Here is a 22,955-nt window from a genome sequence, read left to right on the forward strand (position 1 = left end):
TAGTGGCTAACACATTTGCCCTCGGTGCATGTGATCCTGGGCTCAATTCCCGGAGGGGGTACAGTTCAACGAAAAAAGCGGTTCGAACTCCACTATAATCAGTAAGATCTACATACCCTTTAGCCGCAATAAGATATCCGTAGGACGCTAAACTCAAGCCAAATCAAAATCAAAGCAAAGTTTCTAATATTTGAATTCTTAGAAACTTACTTCTAGCAGTGCATAAAATGAATTATTTCCGTTATTTGTAAAGATACAGTTATGATTTAGGTGTCATTTGAAAGCTCTTGAAATGCACAACTTTGTTTAGTCCATCGTATTTTTGTGTAAATATGGCTGTTTCATAGTTTTTCACCATTAAAGGTTGCGATTGAATGTGTGACCATGATATTTCTCCACTTTCAAGCAATATATTTTAAAATGTCGGCAATAATTAGAGAAGTTTTGGTGTTAAAATGTAGGCCTGGAGTATATTCTCGACAATAAAGCAAGAATTAAGTTTCTATGTTGAACAATAGTGCAATTATAATCGTTTAAAATTGTTATGGTGAAATCAGTAGGCGGATATTGATGACGTCATATTTGGCATAAAACTGTACCGGACGAGAGTCCACCAAGCAGTTTTGACATGCTGGACCACGTATCTGTTCAGAAAGTATTGGGGGATTTTGCCTCCCACCCCCACCCCCCGAATGATACCAATATGTTGTCTGGCTCATGGACTATTCGCTCGCTGAGTTATGTTTCGTAACGTAAGTAAATCAGTATTTTTATCATAAAGTTGTGTGTGTAAAGTGGACTAATTACCACGTCACAGTATGTCACGACCGGAGACAAGGAAGCGTATTCCTCCCTCCTGGTGTCACGGCACCTCCCCCCTCTTTAACTCCGCATTATCCCCTACAAACTCTCGCTTCGCTAGAGCCTCACTTCTTACTCTTCTGTTGATTTATAATGTCATTGTTCATAAGAGCTACCAGAAATTTCTATATAGATGGTGGAAAAAAGCAAAATTTATGCATTAGGCCTACATATTACGTACAAGGGCAAATTAGTACTATTTTCATCTTATTTTAATAATGAAAGTGTTACGGAAATTTAAAAAAAAAAATACCGTGCTTGGGCTGGGTTTGAACCCATGTCGAAGCCATTTTTATTACTACCCCATTCGCTAGCATACGCGGCCACAAGGACCGACATAACTTTTCAACCAATCAGAACCGTGTATTTAGCTCCTATGGCTAGAGCCGAGCCTGATTAATAACATATGCTAATTGAAAAGCGTCTCATAAGCCCAATCATAATTTTGAATATAAGTTTCCAGCTAGGAGGAAAAGATATACTTAAATTTGAACAAACAAATTTGAATGGAAAGAGAAAAGACGAATTGCGGGAAGACAAAATGACGAACGATCAGCGGAAACAAGAAAATAAAAGTACTGATGAAGTTTGTCAAAGTTTCTCTTTCTTCTTCTGTAACCTTTAAGTTTTATATGGCCTCTGAAGAAGGTTAAGGACCTCGGACAGATTATTCTTTTTTTTTTTTTTTGTTTAGCTTCTTCGACAAAAAAAAAATGTTGGTATTCGTATTCGATTTCTTCTTTCGTATAATAATGCATAGGCTACACAGAATCATAAAAAAAGCTACATATGAGGCAAGAAAGGGCTTAGGTGTTGATGATTGTTACTAAGAAAAGTCGTCAGACTTTCTCTCGAAAATTCTCATGATGAAATATGAACTCCGGTTGAAAGTTGCCAACTTTGTTAAAATGTTCTCCAATATATAGTGAATGTAGTGCACAGGTCATGAGAAAGTGGAAGATCCAAGGAAGGCTACAGGCTCCCTTGATTTTTATATTTAAACTGGAATCTATGGGCAAAATCGCATATGGAAATTTAATTGGAACGGGAGTTCGACAGGAATACTGTCTCTCGCCTATATTATTTAATATCTAACTAGAAGAAATAGTGAAAAAGAGCCTTCATAATGAAGAGGACATTTCGGTAGGAGGCAGAATGATTAGGTGTATACGGTCTGTAGATGATATGATACTTATTACGGAATCTAAAAAGAAAATCAATAAAATATTAGAGAACTTGAGGAAGGGCTGTGAAAAATATGGGATGAAAATAAATGTTAGAAAGACAGAAGCTATGGTGATTGGGACGAAGCGGTTGATGTCAAATATAGAAGTAGGAGGGGAGAAAATAGAACAGGTGACTAGTTTTCGATACCTAAGTAGTATTATTAGTAATGATATGGAGTGTGAGCGTGAAATAAAAGCAAGAATAGGAATGGCAAAAGAAACCTTTAGGAGGAAGTAAAGTCTGTTTTGTGGAACCTTGAATAAAGAATTGAGGAAAAGAGTCATAAAATGTTTCGTGTGGAGTTTCGTACTATATGGGGCAGAAACATGGAAATCTTGGTGTGGAGACGACTGAAGAAAATTAGCTGAATCGAGCGAGAAACGAATGAGAAAGTGTTAGAAATTGTGGGGAGAGAAAGGAACAATTTTAAATATTATTAAGAAGAGGAAGAGAAATTGGTTGAGACACTGGCTAAGAAGGAACTGTGTCATGAAGGAAATTTTAGAGGGTGTTGTGGCAGGAAAGAGAGGGAGAGGACGAAGGAGACTATGATTAATAGAGAAATCGTACGTGAAGACGGACAGGTTAGCAAAGACCGTGGAGCATGGAAGCTTCTCAGTTGTGACAAGTGATCTGACAATAATGGCAAAATACCTGTGAAGATGATGATGATGATGATGATGATGATGATGATGATGATAACTACTCAAAATGGGCTTGGCCTATTATCCAGACTTTTGATACACCCGGTACTATAACGTAATGTGTTAAAAAAAATAATAAGGTGCTGTAGATTCTCAACAGCATAAAATAGCGAGAAAATTACATTTTATTGTACAACATTAAAGGTGATATGTAAGTAAGTATGAAACATCACAAGTAAAAACAAAGAACTTTTTTTTTTTTTTTTAGATTGACAATAAAAGAAAGTTATTTGTTGCCACACCAACAATTCCATTGATCAATTAGGAATTATCTTCTATAAAAGTTTTTATATTATTTTTTTCCCTATCTTTAGAACATTCCTTCGATTTCCTGGAAACTTCCAGATTTTTATAACCAGAAAACTTCCGTATTGTAGAAGAAAGTTCAATGTACGCTATCCAGTTTTATAGCCCTTCTTTCTAACAAAATCCCAACAGTTAAGAAAACATATCAAAAACGGACAAAAGACAAATGATTGTCAAAGGATGACAGAGCGACTTCAGCACGACAAGGAGCCAAGTGCTATTGAAAAATGGAAAACAGAAGTCACATTGCGAAACAGGAACTGCCTTCTTCTCTCCTTAAAGTTAACAGAGAATCTGCTTTGATACGTATTTTACTTCTATCATCTTGACTAAAGATGGCAGCAGTAACATTATCTCCAGTTTCAATTCTTCTCTTCATAATATTAATTAGATTTGAAAGAGTAAACAATTAATCATACAGACTAAAACGATTTATGAAGGAAATATTTCTTCCCCTCTTTCTTTGGCTGGCTTTCATCAAACCAATTGCTTGCCTGCCGACAGTGGCGAATCTAGATGGTAAAAACTGAGGGAGAGCAGCCACAACCCGGATTATGATAGGTATATCATGAGTTGAGAATGTTTCATGGGTTCTGCAGAAGTTTCTAACTTAAGAGTCTTCATCCCGGCGAAATTAAAATACCGCTAATTTTACATTAATTATGTGATATCTTCAAATAGATAAAAGATAATCGAAATGTGGAACAAGAGCGCCCTAGACAATATCATTTTACATGAGAAACCGTTATCACGACTCACTTATCTGCTTTCGATTTCGAGCTATTTTGAAAATCGGCATTTATTTTCGCGTTTCTAAACAGCTGAAAACATAAAGCCACTAGGTGACTTGTGATAACGGTATCTCACGCAAAACAATCACTAAGTTTGTAGAAAACCAGCATTCCGCTAAAAGTATGCCGATATTTGTATTATATGTTGAGAAATTGATTCCAACATAATATAGTAATCACATACACAAATTGTAAGTAACAAACATATTATTTCACAAAAATATTAAGAATGTCAAACTGGTTGAGTTGAGTTCATCTTGAGTTTAACGTCCCGTTCAGCAGCGAGGCTCTATGAGATGTGAACCTACCAATTAATGTGGAATCCGAACCACATTAGCTCTCGCCGAGAATCGAACTCGGTTCTCCCACACCAAAAGGCGCGTATGCTAACCACTTGGCCACGAAGGAGCTCGTCAAGATGGCTGGTATATCAGCACACCCGTAAAGTGAAAGGGGATTTATGTAAAGTGGATGAATGGAACATTTAAAATTTGTCCATGTCTATTTTTATAGTTATATACATTGCACAGGAAGTATTTCGGACATTTTTCCCTTCCTCTTCTGGTTATTGCAAAGCAAAAGTCAGTCGTTGTATACACGCATGCTTCAGCGAATGAACAGAAAAGCTGAAGATTATTGCTTGCAGCTTTGTGTGCAAGAATTTATGACTAACTTTGAACAAGGAGCAATAAATGCTGCTAAGAGAAACATTTTAGCAAACGACATAATGGATTTGTTTGTTTCGTTTTACCCAATCAATAGAGAAAGGTACAAGTTACTGGGTTGGCTCCAATTTACAAGGCTGATAATGATATGAAGAAGTAGGTTAGGAGAGGGAATGCACTTCCATTTGTTCCTTTTGAAGACATTCCTAGACTACTGACTTGAAGACGTTTCTAGACAGGTTTTACTACTAGACTACTTGGTGGACACCTATGTTGACGAACTGAATGCAAACTTCCACCCGTAAATACAGCAGTATTTGAAAGTTTACTTTTTTATTGGATTGTCGTTTGACTACTTACGTTGTACTAATTATATTTTATTAATGTTTCAGGGCAATATGAAACTAATTTGATAACAACAGCGAAAGAAGCAGGAACAATGTCGAGACTTCGTATTCCAAGTCATCCCAACATGTACAGATTTATTCTACTTTTGAAGAAAATGCCGAGAATGCGGCTGCTGCAAGCAGGCAATTTTAATTTTGCGGAGAAGATTGTGGAGACGTTTAGACATTTGTACTCTGGTTCATAATAGTAGATTAAGGTCTGCCGAGGTTGGTCTTATTCCGTACTTTAATGCAGTATCTCATTGCATTCATTTTGATAATCCAATGAAGACAATGTGATAATAAGAGTCGCAACTATATACTAAATTTATTAAGGTTCATGCCATTATTGTTCAATGCAAATGATTCTTTTTTTTATTTATGTGTCTGTGTATTTGTAATTTGTTCTTGTTGCAGTAAATCACGATTAGACTTGTGCGATAGATCTCTATTGCTAGCCGCACCTCTTTAGATTTATGTTGATTTTTTTCCCCTTTCGCCAAATTTTTCTAATATTGAGGTGCTATGAAAACTCTTCATACGACTCTACGTAACAGGAGGAATCGAGGTGTAATCTAGCCGCTAGGATACTTCTGCAGAACAGGAATGGGTAAACTTGGGAACATTGCACACTTATAAGGCATTCCACGAAACATGAAGTAAGTAACCCTAGATTCGCCACTGCTTGCCGAGGGATAAAAATCATAATCAATTTCAAGCACTCTTAATTTCTTTACTGATTTGTGAATGAAATAGTGTACGTAGCTATTCACAGTCGGCCACTTGTATTTTGAATTACGGGTTTGCAGTTAGAATCTTTCTTTAGACGTAGTGATTACAGGTATAATTTGCATAACACATGTTTTATTTTTAATGGTAGAGCACTCAAAACTGGTGCGAGGGGCCCTTAGATCGATCTCCGATCGTGTCTATTTGTATTGTGTAAAATCATATCCGTAGGTTTTTATCGAGCTTCTTCCGTTCCCTACCACATTCCTAATTTCTTCCATAATCATTCACTTTCATTAATTACCGATCTCTTTAGGATTATACCTAGGGAAGAAAATGAAAAATTTCATTTCTTATATACAAATCATTGAAGAATTTTTAAATAACTTCTGTATGCTTAAAATACTTTTTGTATTAATACACCGACTTAAAAAAGAAGGAAGGGAAGGAGGAAGTTCTCAATGCAACTCGTTTATAAAAGGTATATCTAATAAAACCGATATACCTCACGTACCGGTTAATCATCTCTAGTTCAATTGCTTGTGGGGTGAAAACACTGTCTCGAAAGTTAGCTACACTGCATTTTATCGGAAAGTTGAGTGCAGCAGTGTGTTTGTGCATCAGTTGTTATGAGAAGCTCGTATTGTTGAGTTGTTGCAACATGTTATGTGTTGAATCAGTGCTTGTGCTAACAAGAAACATTTGTGGTTGGAATGAGGCAGTTTCGATTAGAATTGCGAATTGATATTGTGTAATTTTACATAAAGACGGGTTCCATTAAGGAGTGTAAAGAAATGTTTCAAGTAAAGTATCCTGGTAGGAAACTCTTCACGACCAGCACTATTCAAGACATGTACAAGAAACGGAAGGCTGTAGGATTCGTTCAGAATGTGCAGAGGAATAAGCGACCGACAGTGAGGACCACTCAATCTATAAACAGAATTCTATTATTAATTCTACTATTTTCTATTCATTGTTAGTTCATTGTTGCTGGTAAAGTGTTACTTGAATATCGTGCGTGAGGCGTACCGGTTTTATGTGGGACACCCGGTATATGTTGTAGGTATGTTCGCGCATAGCTTCGATATAGATGTACGAATTTTGATTATTTCTTTGTCTGTTTAAAAGAGTATACCTTCTCGGTGGTCTCATATAGAATTTGTTGAACTCAGTGGTGAAAATGTTTTAGTTTTCAGGTTATGATGCCACAATACTATAAGAAAAATCCAATTTTTTGCGAGAAGTGGAAAAGACAGGTAGCATAAAATACCTTTAGAGATCACCAACCTCAAACCATTTTATCTATTCTGCTGACAAACCAGGAGTACACAGAGGTTTTCCAAGTGTTAGTGTGCTAATAGACTGGTGAGGCACACCTTTTATCATGTCATTCAACGCTACGAAAAATCTATGAGTTCCTAAAAGAAAAATGAACCAAACAGAACAGGAATTGTCCCTTTGACGATGAAATGAAATGAAATCTTTTTAAGTTTTATGTCCAATGGTTTTGCTGGCTAGGCTAAAACAAATGTAGTTGACACTTCCTTTAATACAGCTCATTAATCTTATGACATTACTTCTGTCATGGAAATTGGATACTCAACAAAATAGGGAAAATTTGGTAAGAAAAGGGAAAAATTGGTGTCAGTCGAGGGAAATTTTGTTAAGAAAACCTACAAATACTGATACTGTATTGTTTGTTCTTTCTAAAATATTGTATTCTGCTGGTTTTCACTAGAACTATATTATTCTGAAAAGCACACTACTAAGTGTAACGATTATATTACGAGTATTGCAATATATTGATGTGCCCTGTTGGTCGGTCTATCAGATGTAATGGAATCTGGGCACACACCGGGATTTGGGGAATACAAGTTAAACAAAATTCGCTTGGCTTGAAAATAAAGATTCTACCACTAAAATACAATTTTCTTATTCAATGCTTCTCCATTGTATTCCCAATTACGTCTCTTTAAGGATCGGTTCCCCATTCCAAAACTAAAAGGCACTTTAACCTACAACTGCCTGCTTTAGTATGAGACCAGCTGAAGATCACAACCTCTTCTTTGTCGCAATAGTTTTGGATCCAGAAGAAAAGATACTGTGAGAAAATTTCATAACTTGTAATACTGGCACAATGTTTAGGTTTGCAGAATTTTTGTTTAACATATAGCTGGCTCAAGCTCTATTCTACCATTAACCTCAACATTTACCGATATCGGTAAACGTGGAAGCCAAAGTAAATTACAAATCGGAGTGAGGCAAACAGTGATGACAAGTGTTAATTCAGAGCATATCCTGACTGACATTAAATGTTTCTAAAGGTAATTTTCAGCAGACAAGATGTTGCCATCAAATTACTATTATTACTTATTACTATTATTATTATTATTATTATTATTATTATTATTATTATTATTATTATTATTATTATTATTATTATTATTATTATTATTATTACCTCTGTCTTTCATCAATATACTACCAATGCAATATGTCTACAATTTTAGATATATTTTGAAAGAAAATCCCTGGTTTCAAATTTCATGTCGCCATGTTTTCTCTTAAAAGGGCGTGTGTGTCCAAAGTTTAATGTTTTGTGTGTCTCTGTGTGTGTTAGTTATATCCTATAAACTACAACAACTTTCAATATTTTGCAGCTACATTCTTTATAGCTAATCATCATCATCATCATCATAGGTATTCTGCCACTATTGGCAGATCACTTGCTGCAACTGAGAAACTTCCATGTTCCACGGTCTTCCACTAACCTCTTCGTCTCTACGTACGATTTCTCTGTTTTGATATCGTCCATTGATTCTAGTCTTCTTCACCGTCTCCCTCTCTTTCCTGCCACCATAGCCTCTGAAACGTCCCTCATGATACAGTTCCTTCTTAGCTCATGTGCCAATCAGTTTCGCTTCCTCACTTAATGATATCAGAAATTGTTCTTTTCTTCCCCAACATGTCTAATACCTTCTCATTCGTTTTTCGCTCGACGCAGCTAATTCTCTCAATTCCTCTCCACACCCACATTTCGAAAGCTTCCAGTCGTTTTTCATCATTTTTGTGTAAATTCTATATTTCTGACCCTTACAGTACAATACTGCACGCGAAGCATTTTATGAGTGTTTTTCTCAACTTTTTGTTCAAGGTCCCACAAATTAGTATTTTCTTTCTCCTAAAAGTTTATTTCGCCATTCCTATCCTTGCTTTTATTTCATATTCACACTTCATATCATTACTAATAATACTGCCCAGGTATCGAAAACTAGTCACCTATTCTATTTGCTCCTCTCCTTCATCTATATTTGACACCAACCCTTTCGTTCCAATTACCATGGCTTTTGTCTTTCTAACATTTATTTTCATCCCATATTCTTCACAGTCCATCCTCAGGTTTCCTAATATCTAGGCACGTAGCCAATGGGTGGGTCCGGGCGGTCCGGACCCCCCCCCCTTCGGGACCAGAAATAAAAAAATAAGGAGGGATGAAACAAAAAGAAACAAGAAATAGGAAGAATCAGCGTTTAAAAATAAAGATAAAAATAAAGCTAAAAATAAAAATATTTTTTTATCATCGCTTTCCTGTAGTATCAAACATGTTATTTCGAAAACAATTTTCTATTGCTCCTTTAACTTGTCATTTGGAACAGACAGTAGTTGACGGAAAAATAAAACAAAAAAGTTATATGGAAAGCAAGTCCTATTAACATTTGATTTAACAGAGAAAGGAACGCAGATATTATAAATATTTTACAAGACATTATTGAATTGTACTTTTTTTTTTTTTTTTTTTTTTTTTTAATAGTTGAGATCATAATGAAAGGAAAATTGTTGCATTTGGATGAACAGAAGAAGGAACGTAGATATTGTAAAATTTTTAAAAATATTTTTTTAAATATTCTTTTGTTCGAGATTTCTTCATAGTTTGTTACTAAAATACTTACTAACATGCATGGGCGCCGATCCTGGGAGGCCGAGGGAGCCCGGCCCCCCAAAGGTCATGTGGGCCCTCTTGTTATATTTATGAATATACAATATATTGGCATAATTTGAATGCAATTTGTCTTAAAATCCTCATATATGCCTTCTGCATCTGAATGGACCCCCCCCCCAAATTTACAGAGAAATCGGCGCCCTTGCTAACATGTCCTAATTTTAAAGTCTTAACATACCAATATATGTTACTAGTAAAATAGTTTAAATTGATCAAGCCCCTGGTGTGATAACCACAATATTTCATATCAAACTCTCCCCCCCCCCCCCAATCACGAAATCCTGACTAAACGAACCAATATATGTTACCAGTAAAATAGTTTAGAATAATCGAACTCTGGTGTGATAACCACAGTATTTAATGTCTCGGACCCCCGCTATTACGAAATCCTGGCTATGTGCCTGTAATATCTTATTGATTTTCTAACATCTTCAGATTCTGCAACAAGAGCCATATCATCTGATACCGTATACACCTAATCATCCTACCTCCTACTGAAATGCTGTCTTCATTATGTAGGCACTTTTACACTATCTCTAATCTACATTCAAAAAACGTGCATTTATCAAGGATCTTATAAAATAGAGGATCTGCCCTTACAACAAAATCTTGAAGCCATACTTCACAGTTTCGCCACCCCTACTCTGCCCACTCCGCCCAATAGGATCGCAATGTTTTGAGCCAACAATCATGGCGGAAACGAAAGTAGCGAATGAGACGATGGCAGAAACGAGAGTAACCAATCAGACGTGCCGATGCTCGGTTGTTTCTTGGCTTCATTGATTTAATAGGATGAAGAAGGACTAGCTCGGGAGAGTAATGCTCCCGGAAGTAGAAACGAGAAACACATTTCTGATTGGTTGGCGTTATCCACTTCTTGCCACGTTGCATTCAAATAGCAGACAACAAACATTTGCTGCTGTCGGCCTCAGTGGCCGAGTGGGCTAACTATATACGCTAGTAATAAAGTCCTCTTTTGGCGTAAGTTCAAACCCCGCCCAAGGAAAGTTTTTTTTACATTTTTATAACACTTATTAAATTAAAATAATATGAAAATAATTAAAAAAGTGATTTATTTATTTTTATGCAGATAAGTAGTTGTAGTACTTATGCCCTTGTACTCCATGATATAGGGTCATTTTGTTCCCCTTGTACTTCATGATATAAATTTTGTGACCTTAAAACAACTGGCTAGGATAGCGCGTAAAACAGCTGTCTAGAGTAGCGCGCGGAAAAACGTACTTCCGTGAGTATTACTCTCCCTAGCGGGTCGTGGATGAAGATACATATGGGCAGATCCTCTATTTATAACATCCTTGGCATTTACACATACTTTTCTTCTTCTTTTCATACACCAAACTGACTCGTGAGAAAACATTTTTTGTTTTGGGTCATTTTCTGAAAATTTTGTTTATTGCACATATGCTTTTTCAACAGAAAGTGATTCATTTAAAAAATATCACAGTTTGTTCTGCTTCTAGTTAGTGTAAAAAAGAGCAGAATATTCAGTGCTCCAATATTCTGTTCGACCTTGGTGTTTTAGTACACCATTGATTAATAGGGTGACCTTGGTGTAAAACTAATGAATTCAAACACTTTATTAGAAGTTAATGGGCATTCAAATGTAGATTAATCATTGTTATATCTTTTCGGAAGTTGCCGCGTGTAACCACGTTGCTAAATAAATCATCAAATTACTTCGCAACGAGCTGTGTTGAAAAAGCCACAAAAATTAATTACCTGACCAACAACTTCTCCAACTGTAGCATCTGCAAACACTTGGAACTCATACAGATTGCTGGGTACAAATGTTGGATTATTGTCGTTAGCGTCGAGAAGTGTTATTTCGACTGTTACGAAGCTACTGCTGCCCCCAGCGGCCACATTAGGAACTTTCTCTCGTGCAAACACTTTCATGGCTAAACTTTGTTGCTTTTCTCTATCAAGCTGTGACTGGTCCCTCACCGTCAACCAGCCGGAACGGGAATCGATGCTGAAGGCTCTGCTGGGATCGTCCAGTTGGTATACAAATTCCCCGTTGTCACCCTGCAACGAGAAAACGAGCTTGAAAGACAAAAGGAAAAGATTTTCAACTTAATTCTCTTTCGAGAACACTGGAATGCTCTTTGAATATATTCAATTGGTCTTATTGTTTTTTTTTTTTTTTTTTTTTTTTTTTTTTTTTTTTTTTTAGTACGAAGGCTGTCCAGAAAGTAGCAGACGTTTTGAAATAAAAAAGTAACAGAATCAAGAAACAAAATTATATAATATACATTTGAAGGTACACTCTTAACCTATTTTTCCATATAACGATCATACAGCTTAACCCTTATCCGGGCAACCAGGGCCTCCCAGGCCCAGTAGCTTCATTTTTCTAAAATTTCTCAATAACCATACATATTCCGAAGACATAAAATACTGAATTCTTCTATCTTTCGTCGAAGTTAAAATCATGAACATATCGAGTTGGTAAAGTTTTTTTTTTTTTTTTTTTAAATTTGAAAATCTTTTCCTGACGTAACGGGGCAACCGGGGCCTAGGAGGCTCCGTATAGCTTTAGTGAAATTCCTGTCAAATATTAGATCAAATTGTCAGATAATTATATATTGAACACGTGACTATTGTAACCTTTGGTCGGAACAGTATGCGGCAACAGACATTGAATTTTAAGTGTTCTGCTCTTAAAATATAAACTGGGCCTGACAGGCCCCGGTTGCCCGTTTACGTTACAAAAATATCTGAACCGGATTTGCTATACTGCTTGGCTTACAAAAGCGTGACACGAAGTTTCGCTACTTGACAAAAATATATACCGGTACATTCTAGAGTACATTCTAGACTAGTCTAAACAGTAAGTGACAATAGGCATTGATTTTGTGTATTCTGCACTTAAAATATATACTGGGCCTCACAGGCCCCGGTTGCCCGTTTACGTTACAAAAATGTCTTGCCCGGATAAGGGTTAAGGCCTTTATCATAATATGGCATAAGTTTCTCAATACTGTCGCGGTAGAAATTTGCCGCCTACGATTTCATCCACTGGCTTACACCGGCGTGCAGGTTCAGCGTCAGTATCAAAACGTTGTGTACTGTGCCATGACTTCATCGCTGGGAAGAAGTGGTGGTTGCTCGGCGCCAAATCCGGTCTGTATGGTGGGTGATCGAACACCTCCCATCCAAAACTATCCAAGAGCTCTCTGTTACGCTTGGTAGGTAGTATGTGGACCATTGCCTCACTCATTATACCATGTCCACACACTTCACACAGTTGGCGATGGATTTCAATTGGTTTGTGATATTTTGCCAACATAAACCTAATCACAGAACGCACCTCACAAGAGGTTGGATTTTCTTGTTGCAGCGCACATTGTAACAGTCACAGAAAGCACAGTAAGAGTATCACAATTCTTATGCTACCACAGCTGGATACGTACTGAATGTGGCAACGTACTGACACCAAGATGGCGACTGTAGTCCCGCCCTCTGCCGCGATAGGCCAAAACGTCTGGTACTTTCCGGATACAACTCGGATTAGGTTTTAACTGCATTATCAGAACATCTTGAAACACTCATTTCGTTTTCGTAGTTCTACAGTAGTACAATAGTACCTGGTACGTAATATCCAGAAACCGAAATACAGACAATTGAAAAAGGCTACTTTCGAAAAATATATTCATAACCGTTATAGTATTTTCTTTCAAGCTATCAATTCTGATCAATGGCGGCTCTAGAATAGGACTTCCGGGTGTACCGGTTAAACCGGAATATTTCTAGGATTACATCAACCCCCCTCCTAAATTGTTCGAAACTCCAAATGACATGGCTTTTCTCCAAAACATAAGTTAATATCATTCGTGCAATATATAGATATATCGTGGGGTCGCTGTTTTGATCTCCGAATAAGTAAGTTTGTGGTGAACAACATCATGTCGGTGGGTGTTCTCGGACTACTCCCGTTTCCTCACATATTCTCATTCCACCAAATTTTCCATCATTATGCACTTGGCTTAATCATCTGTCTCCCTTAGTCTAACGGGCATAATTATGGGACGTTAAACTGAAAAAAAAAATTCATTTCAGTTTAAACTTGAATATGTCCTTACTCGCGGCAAATTTTACTTGAAAGCTTCGGGTGTGGGTAGTGTCTAGAAGACATGGATTACTACGCAAAGATTCAATTAAAATTCTATTTCTATATAAATCTCCTGTAGAGAAAAAATTGTATACTTGTTTTCGCTAAAATTCCTTATAAAATAGGGTAATATTTACGATCCTCTGGGATCAACCTGGCATTTAAAGACCCTCATCATTTCGTAATGCCCAACGGCGCCCATCAGGGGAGCAAGGTGGGGCGCTCGTTCCCCTTGAGGAAATTGTACTTCAGAATATCGAAAATTCAATAGAATTTTTACATTAGTTACAGCAAAATTTGAAACTACTTTTGAAACGTCGGTTATACTTGGCCCTTCTTGGAAACCACAACTTGGGGGCCCTTGGTGATGCCTCTAATTCGTTGCCTATAGAGGATGAATAATAAGCTTCTGGAGACTACCCAATATTCGAAGGATATGAAATCGACTTGGAAAACAATGAGCAATTGTGAAACAACTTTTAAAGTTAAAAGAAGTTCAAAGAAAGAAGGAAACAGAAACAATCCGGTTTTAAAAAGTTATGTCTTCTCTGTAACTCGTGATGTATACGTGTTACAAAGTTTCGAAGATTATTAGAAGAGCAAGATAGGAATGAGGCTTCAAGAAGAACGATTAAATGAAGTGAAAATTTTAAATATTTAGCCCAGGGCCGTCCCTAGGCAATTTGCCGCCCCGTGCAATAGCATCATTTGTTGCTCCCTCCTTTCTCCAGAAAGAGCAAATCTTAAAAGCCTCGATTTTACGTATGTTACCTCATCATGAACAACGAAGAGGAGGGAAGGATCACTCAGAAATCCCTAAACACTACAAATACAATTTCGCTCTGTCTGTTCCGTTTTCTTTAAGAGTCTTCATCCAGGCGAAATTAAAATACCGCTAATTTTACATTAATTATGTGATATCTTCAAATAGATAAAAGATAATCGAAATGTGGAACAAGAGCGCCCTAGACAATATTATTTTACATGAGAAACCGTTATCACGACTCATTTATCTGCTTTCGATTTCGAGCCATTTTGAAATTCGACATTTATTTTCGCGGTTCTAAACAGCTGAAAACGAAAAGCCGCTAGGTGACTTGTGATAACGGTAGTATACCTCACGCAAAATAATATTGTCTAGGGCGCTCTTGTTCCATATTTCAATTATCTTTTATCTATTTGAAGATATCACATAATTACTGTAAAATTAGCGGTATTTTAATTTCGCCGGGATGAAGACTCTTAAATAATAATCTATTATCTTAGTGAGAGACAAAGCAAACACACCTGTAGAAAGAAGATGGTAATGCTTTTTATGGAATTCAATATCGAGCTTCAATCCCAATATATCAGTTTGCAATTCTATAACAACCTGCATTTTTTTATCTTTATTTTTTCATTTTCCGTCTACATCTGTTAAAAAATTTAAAAAGAAAAACTGTTTCCACCTTCAATGATAAGGAACTTGTTTGTGATAAAGACAAGACTAGTTTTCTTAACTAACTAAATGGAACAGGTGTTTGCTACTGTTCGAGAATCAAGTTCTTGTATTTGACAACAATCAAGTAATTCATGCCGGAATTTGTTTGACCATTTGCTTTTAGCACTGCCCATGTGACCTTAAACTAATGCTACCTAAACATGATTTATGAATGTAGTATTCAAATAGAAGGACAACTTAGTAAATTTAACTACCATTATCCTTAAAATAATTCGAGGGGCGGAAGTCTTGTTTCCAACCAGGAATATTTATTTTAAATAATACGAGTATAGTTATGACACATTTTGTCGCCCCTCGAAACTTACCGCCTCGTGCAAAGTCACATTTTGCACATATGATAGAGGCGGCCCTAATTTAGGCTCAATTGTTGTCAAGAATGCTGATTCGAACGTGAAATTAACATATAGACAGTAAAAGAGTTCATGAAATCGGAAGAAACAAAGTAGGTCTATGTGGCTTTCTCTTTGACTCCAGAATGGCATTAAAAGAACAAAGGGATGACTTAGATAACAGTTGTTAGGGAGCAATTACATACGAAACAGGGATGTGGCCAATAAAGAAAACACAGGAAAATAGATGACCAACATCAGAATGCTGCGGTGGATGTGTGAGATAACAAGAGACATGGTGAGGAATAGCAGAGTAAGAAAAACAACCAAGAATATACAAATATCAAAAAAACTGCTGTGCCATTGTCATTTAATGAGAAGAACAAATGAGCATGGGGTCAGATGGCAATGGAAGTGTGTGGGAAGAGAAGTAGAGGGAGAACAAGAATGAATTGGTTGGATATGATTAAGAATGACTTTAGGGAGAAATGACTATCAGAGCGAGAATTCCAATGCATCCCTTTATGAAGTAGACTAATCAAAAACGTCTACCGTACAATCTGCGAAAAGACGGAAACAAAGAATTAGAAGGCCAACATAGGCCCAACCTTCATAATGATTCAAATATAAGGTAATTTAAATTTCTTACAGCAACGTGGTTTCTAACAATAGCACCACGTTATTATTGTTTTTATGTTATTACTTTTACGTGTAACTTTTAGAGTTATTCTTTGGTTCCAGCAATATTATGAGTAATGCAAAAAAAAAAAAAAATGGTTCGAAAATGATCATTCTCGAATATTTACACTTGTCATTCGTAACAACATCAATAACATCTTTAAAATTTTCAAGTATTAATATACAACAGATTGTAAAAGTCAAATTATCTTGTACTTGAACCGTTTCAAAATTGAACAACAATTAAATGTTTTATTTTTACTTCTACTGTTAGGCAATATTATATTATTAACTAGCAGCGTTCACCCCGCTTCGCTGCGGTCACCCCGGAACGCAATAAACTTTGTTACTTAGATAATTTTTACTTTTTCGCTTTCAAGTGATATGATAAAAACCATAGTAGATTGCAGTAAATGTTAACATTATATCGCCTGTCATTTATGTTAACCCGCCGAGTGACACGGTCATGCGGGTTGCATATAAATACGTTTATTTTTACCTATGATGAACTAACAAAGGATTTGTACGTTATGGACACTTGAATGGTCAATTATCTCAAGACACTGGTAATTAAAAATTAAAGTGATATGATAAAAACCATCTAGGGTCCAAATCCTAATAACCCCCCAAAAATGAAAGAAATTGGTTCAGCCGTATTAGCGTGATGAGGGAACAAAGGATTTGTGCGTTCTCTTTTATATATAAGATAATACTGTATATTTTCACTTCTGACTTTTTTTTTTTTTTTTTTTGGACATATTTTCCTTACAATCTGAGTTTAGGTATTTTGAATGCAATACGTACTAGAATACAAATAGGGCAACAGGAAAACCCCGGGAGAGAGAGAGAAAAAGTATTAAGTAAAGGCGTTTGTCTGAAGAAGAGGAGTCTATTGATGTCTTTTGCAAGTGAGGCTGTGAACTTTGACTCTAACCCTTTTCCCGAAAGAGTCGCTTGATTGCTCAGAGAAAGTCCGTTATTTATGCGTTTTCCAACACAAACCAATTCTTTCGAGCTTTCGAGTTTTTTTTCCACCATCGTCAGTTCCATTATTTCTTCTTCTTTTTCTTCTTCTCTTACGTCGACTTTAAGTCACCCTAACCACCATACCTAGTTCCTTAAATTTTCGCGTTTAGACAGATAACGAGTATATCTTTTTTCTTTAATGATAGATGGCCGCATGCATCTACTATCTACGAAGTGCAGGGCAAACAGCCATTCGTTCTTATAGTGTAACGATAACGCTACCAGGGAATCCTTAAAAGAATCTATCCTGATTTATTCCATTTTTTTACCTTGATGCTAATGGGAAAGACGAATCTAATGTACGTACGAAAAGATTTACCATGATTTACTTCCAATGCTAAATAGTCCCTTTCCAAAAGGTAGATTGCCTTATGAGTGTACGGGAGTAATTTCACTCGATATCTCCACTGACAATCATATGCCTCGAAACGCGCTATTTGTGACAGTTACGTAACAACGGAATTTCTAAAGCTAGGCCTACACACGTTTTTTCTTTCTTTTTCTATTTCTTTTTTCTTTTCAAGAAGAAATGAAATACATGATAAGCAGGGGCGTCTCTGTAATGTAGCCATAAAGTCACATGCCTTCCCACTTAATACCAAAAATAAAATCATAATTAATAAGAAAATAAGTTTGGACATTTGATTATGTATGCGAATAAGGAGAGTGGAACTAAAGATTAGTTATTTTAATATGGGTTCTGCAACCCTGATTAATGTCTATAGAGATTTGGCAATATAGTGTAATCACGATACCTGATGTTATCCTTTATTCACGTGCTCTAACTTGGCTTTCTCGCGTTAGCCTACCGCAGAGTATAATGCTTTAAACGCCTGCCTTTACGTACAAGGTAATCACACGTTGAACGTGACGATAAAACGTGCTTTTTACCTACGTCCTTGTTGCCGGTGAGTGAAGAGAGAAGGCGGGCGAGAGAGACAAAGAAGTGGACGGGAGAATGGAGTCCTTCAACACTGTGCTGGCTTTACACGCTCCACACAATGAAAGCAGACATAGAAGGAATGGCTTGGTGGTCGCGGAAGAAAGAATGACTCTTCAATAGGTTTTCAACGAAGGATTGTGATTTCCTTACAACGCTCATTTATAAATTATTATTAAAAAATAAAATACTTTCTCAATCATTTGAGTATTTTCAAATTTAATAACACATGATATGTGTAAACTGTCTCTCTTTTTAAAAAAAAAAATATATTTAGAAAACAAATGAATATTCTTGAACTTCATTTTAAATTGATTTACTTCTGAAAAGTTATTGTGAAAGCAAGCATGCGAAGCCACTGACAAATACTGTATAAATGTAAGACTTGTAACTCAAATAAAAATAGTAAACTCTCGAATTTCCGAGTCCCGGTAAAATCAAGCCTTTGGATTACCCGAGATAGTCCCCCCCCCAAAAAAAAAGTTGTAGAATCAGTTGTTATGTGAGATGGCGCGCATATATCACCGAACCGCCAACTCTCGAATCTGTGAGTTCAGCCATCTTTTACCGTGAATTGCTATAACATCGCAGCATCAAAGACAGGCCAAAGGATGTTCCAGAAAACAATCACAGATTTTTTTACTCGAGGAAACCTTATTTCTCGTTTTGTCTGTTCTCGTGGGCAATGTTATTCGACGTAGTAATGTTAGATTTTGTCTCCACTTTTTATTTATTGAAGCTGCAAGCTGTAGATTTAACCACTGTCACTTTCATTCAGTATTGGATCTGCATATAGCTAACAAGAGACAATGACTTTTTTTTTCTTTTTGGATTCAGCATTCGAAGAAAAGATTCTACCTCTACCCTTATGACTTAATTTAACCCTTGTGTAGTACCTTGGGATCCTTTTGTGACCCTACGTACGCGCCTTTGGCGTGAGAGACCCGGGTTCGATTCCCGGCGGGAGCACATGTGGTTCGGATTCCACGTAAATCAGTAGGTCCACGTCTCATATAGCCTCGCTGCTGAAAGGAACGCTAAACTAAAATCAACTCAACTCAACCTTTTGTGACCCTAGAATTATTTATGTAGGGGAGACGGGAGCTAGTAGCAACACTTTTAAAATTTTCAGCTTCAAAAAATTGAATAATTTTTTGTTTTGAACATACATCCGCCATACTTCGTAGTTGCACGGCGGGACATATTCTACTCGCACAGAAAATTTGAGAATTTCGACACTCTTGTACTCTTCTCGAAAATTTAAAATTTCTAAACACTACACTTTAGTTGCAACACATAGGAATACAAGTAAAAGTATGAATGTGAAACACATTTATATAACAAATAATACAAAAAACAATATAAATATTATATTAGACACTGTTCAGCATATCTTGACATTCTAATTAACACCTACAGCGCAACTTGTCTTTTCTAATACAACTAACTAAAAATGTTTTTATTCTTAAAGAAAATTAAACTAGAATATCTTTAGGCTAATCTGCACTGAATGTATCATTTGGTGCTATCATCTAACACATAGGCCTACCAAATAGATTACGTAATATTTTGAAGTTTAAATAGGTCTAGGCCTAAAAGTTTCATAAGCTGTTTGTAGATTACAAATGTAGACCAGGAAAAATAAATATAAGCAATCACTTCGATTAATCTCAGAAACAATTATGACTCACATAAAGCTGACCTTCTTTCTCATATTGCTTAAAATAAGTCATGATCAGTGGCGTATTTACGATTTTGTTTCGGGAGGGACTTTGCTAACTTTCGGGGGGAAGCTTTGCCTGGAAATGTGAAAATTCTGCAAGATATTTCATTTACTTTACTATACTAAGTAAGATTTCGGGGGGGGGGGCTTAAGCCCGGAAGCCATCTCCCTAAATACACCACTGGACTCTCTACTTTCCATTATCTTCATGTGGTTTGAGACATACTGAAGAAAAGTAATCACCATCATCCAAGGAACTATCAGTACTCTTACATTGTAGTTTTCTGTCTTGTTTCTTTTTGGACTGTCTTTCCGTCTCCTTTTCTGGGTTTGTCCTCTGGTTTCTTCACAATTCTTCTATTTAACTTTTGTTGCAACTTATCCCTTACCCATTTCACTTCCACAAAATGAAGAAAATGTCTTCGACATAAATCTTATTGTTAACATGGGTGTTATTATTTTGCAAGTGAAAGTACACGTATTCCATTACTAATATTATAGTTAAGTCAAGTTACTTCTATTAGTTGCCAGTCACTTCAAAATAAATTCTTCATTTTTTACTCATCTGGTCTGAAAATAGCAATGTTTCACTCTGTCAACAATTGCAAGTTTGCAGTCACTAACATTCAAGCACAAAATGCGCAAGCGTGTTGGGCAGGTTCGTCGCTGTAACTGTTCGCGTTGAGAAGATATTAACCCACCGTGTTACAACCAGCACCCGCTAACCGAGTATATCTTTTAAACAAACGTGAGTATCTAAAAGTTGGTTCTTCTATTTGTCTTCTAGTGTGTTTAATATATTGAATAGAAAATATCGTTTGCTGTTATGTAAAGAAAAAAGTTACAATAGGGGTCATAAAAGGATCTCAACGTAATACTGATGTAAATAATCAATTATTTCTGTTATTGTTGTTGTTGTTAATGTTCCAATGCGCATTAGATGGCAGAGATTGTTAATATATAGTTCCCCGAAAATATTTCATAGTTGACATAAAGTAAGTTAGGTGTGAAGCAAGAAAGAAAAAGCTCTCTTACATTGCACGACGCGCTCTTTCTTGTGACCTTGTCTTTTTCTTCCTCATGTTACACTTTGGAGCAATAGATATCTTGAAACCCACTTATATTTTTGAACAGCTTGTGAGTATCAACGTGGTTAGTGGCAAAGGGATATTGGTTGACGAATCAAACGCGACTTAAGTGAAACTAACGGATAAAGCTAATATTAGATTAAATCTTTTGCGACCACTGATTCGAACAACATGGGAACTAAAAACCGATGTTTTGCCTCATACTTATAAAGCATTCCTCCGTCCCATACGTACTTTTGGTCATACTACATGGTACAATACTCCTGTTCGTCTCTATGAAAAATTCATCATACTGGAACATGTTATTCGATTGGCAAATCGAATTAAACTTCCATATCCTACATGGCTCACATTCGAATATATAGACTTCCGAAAATCACAGCTACAACTTCAACTTAGATACATAAGCTCTCGTATCCAAAGAGGCCATCCGCTGTTTTTAGATATTCTACACACCGACGCAATATATCAATTCAAACACTCAGTTTTAAATATCTTCATGCCTTTAATATGTGAAACATGCAAACCTTCCTGTGGCTGAAAGGGAAATTATGATGTATCTCATTGATCATCAGATTCCTAATCTTTTTCTATCATAGCACAGAGATCCTCATCATTCTTTATTTTTTATTTATTTATTATTTTTGTCTTTTCGAATGAAGCAATTTTCATTGTAACTGTAGCTCACATCCATATCGTTTGTATCTGAGTATGCATCTATACTGTTCCCATCTGCTTCACCATCATGATCAATATCTTCTCCATTCACTTCTTCATTACTTAAATCTGCATCACTTTCAACAGCCACTAATTCTCGATAATCAGCATCAGACTTATCATTAATATTGTCAAGCTACTTTTGTATCTCACTTGTATTCAAGAAGCGAGACATTGCTTAGAAAAACAAAACTTCACTCATAAACAGTAACGATCACATTAGCGATTGCACGTTGGAAAATTTCAAACTTCATAAGAATATATGGTTGCTACTTTTATCACGGAAGTGCTCGCGCGTTTGAAAAAAAAAAAGCAAACACAGCCGAAACTATTTCTTCAACCTGTACTGGAAGCTACTACAATTGCAGCACGTCAGCGAGCTTTGAGGTAGAAGACGGGGAGGAACCACTTGAAGAATAGCAGGGGGGATGACTCCACTAATGAAACCGTTCGTAAACAACATTAGTTTTTATTCACCTGTTTGTTTTTTTTTCCAACAGCGCGAGTGTCAAAAGGTTAAAAACAAAAGGTAGGAAGAAGATAACAAAAATGTCGATGTTGTCAACTTAGAAATTATTTCTACACAAGAAATAAAATCTTTTAAAGTGTAAAGTAATTCGTCAATTACTGTGTATAAAAATGGATTTATTAAAGATATTTAGCATCTACTTTTCCGTAAAGGTATGTCTTGATCACTGAAAAACCAGAGGTAGTATGCCTTCATCATTGAAAAACCAGGAGCGGTATGGCATACCACTGCATACCGTCTCCCTTCGACCACTGATTGGCAGTTCACCTCATTCATGATAATCATAATTGTTTTTTATTCTACTATATCTATTTGGTATTGTGTTTCCTATCAGTACCTTAGCACCTGAAACACAGCCTATATTTGCACTCAACTGTTATATGGCTTGTTCCAGTGAAAAACCGGCTAAGTCGACTTTTTTTTGTTGAAAAATTGAGATTTTACATGTATAAGCTTCTTTCGGTGAGTTCTACATTGTGTAGAAGCGGCTAAGGCGAATTCATAAAATTCATGAAGTTATAGCATTTTGTTATGTCAAAATTAGCCAGGTAACTGTTGTAAAATTTAACTTTAAACTGCTCTCCTGTAAAATTTACTTTTCTCGACTTAGCCGGTTATTCAGT

The 22,955-nt window shown here is 36.3% G+C and overlaps 1 protein-coding gene across 3 annotated transcripts in view; it reads right to left on the reverse strand.

Annotated features, from left to right (window-relative positions):
• The window catches only part of Cad89D (cadherin 89D), a 379,672-nt gene that overhangs the window by 112,163 nt on the left and 244,554 nt on the right, over window positions 1–22,955 (reverse strand). For all 3 annotated transcript variants that reach the window (XM_081729479.1, XM_081729481.1, XM_081729480.1), the window contains exon 9: window positions 11,410–11,715. In XM_081729479.1, the coding sequence (XP_081585605.1) occupies window positions 11,410–11,715 (306 nt within the window). The remainder of the gene's footprint in view (window positions 1–11,409; window positions 11,716–22,955) is intronic.

Source organism: Thermobia domestica, chromosome 10 (genome assembly GCF_964235325.1).
Source record: "Thermobia domestica chromosome 10, izTheDome1.hap1.1, whole genome shotgun sequence".
NCBI lineage: Eukaryota > Metazoa > Arthropoda > Insecta > Zygentoma > Lepismatidae > Thermobia > Thermobia domestica.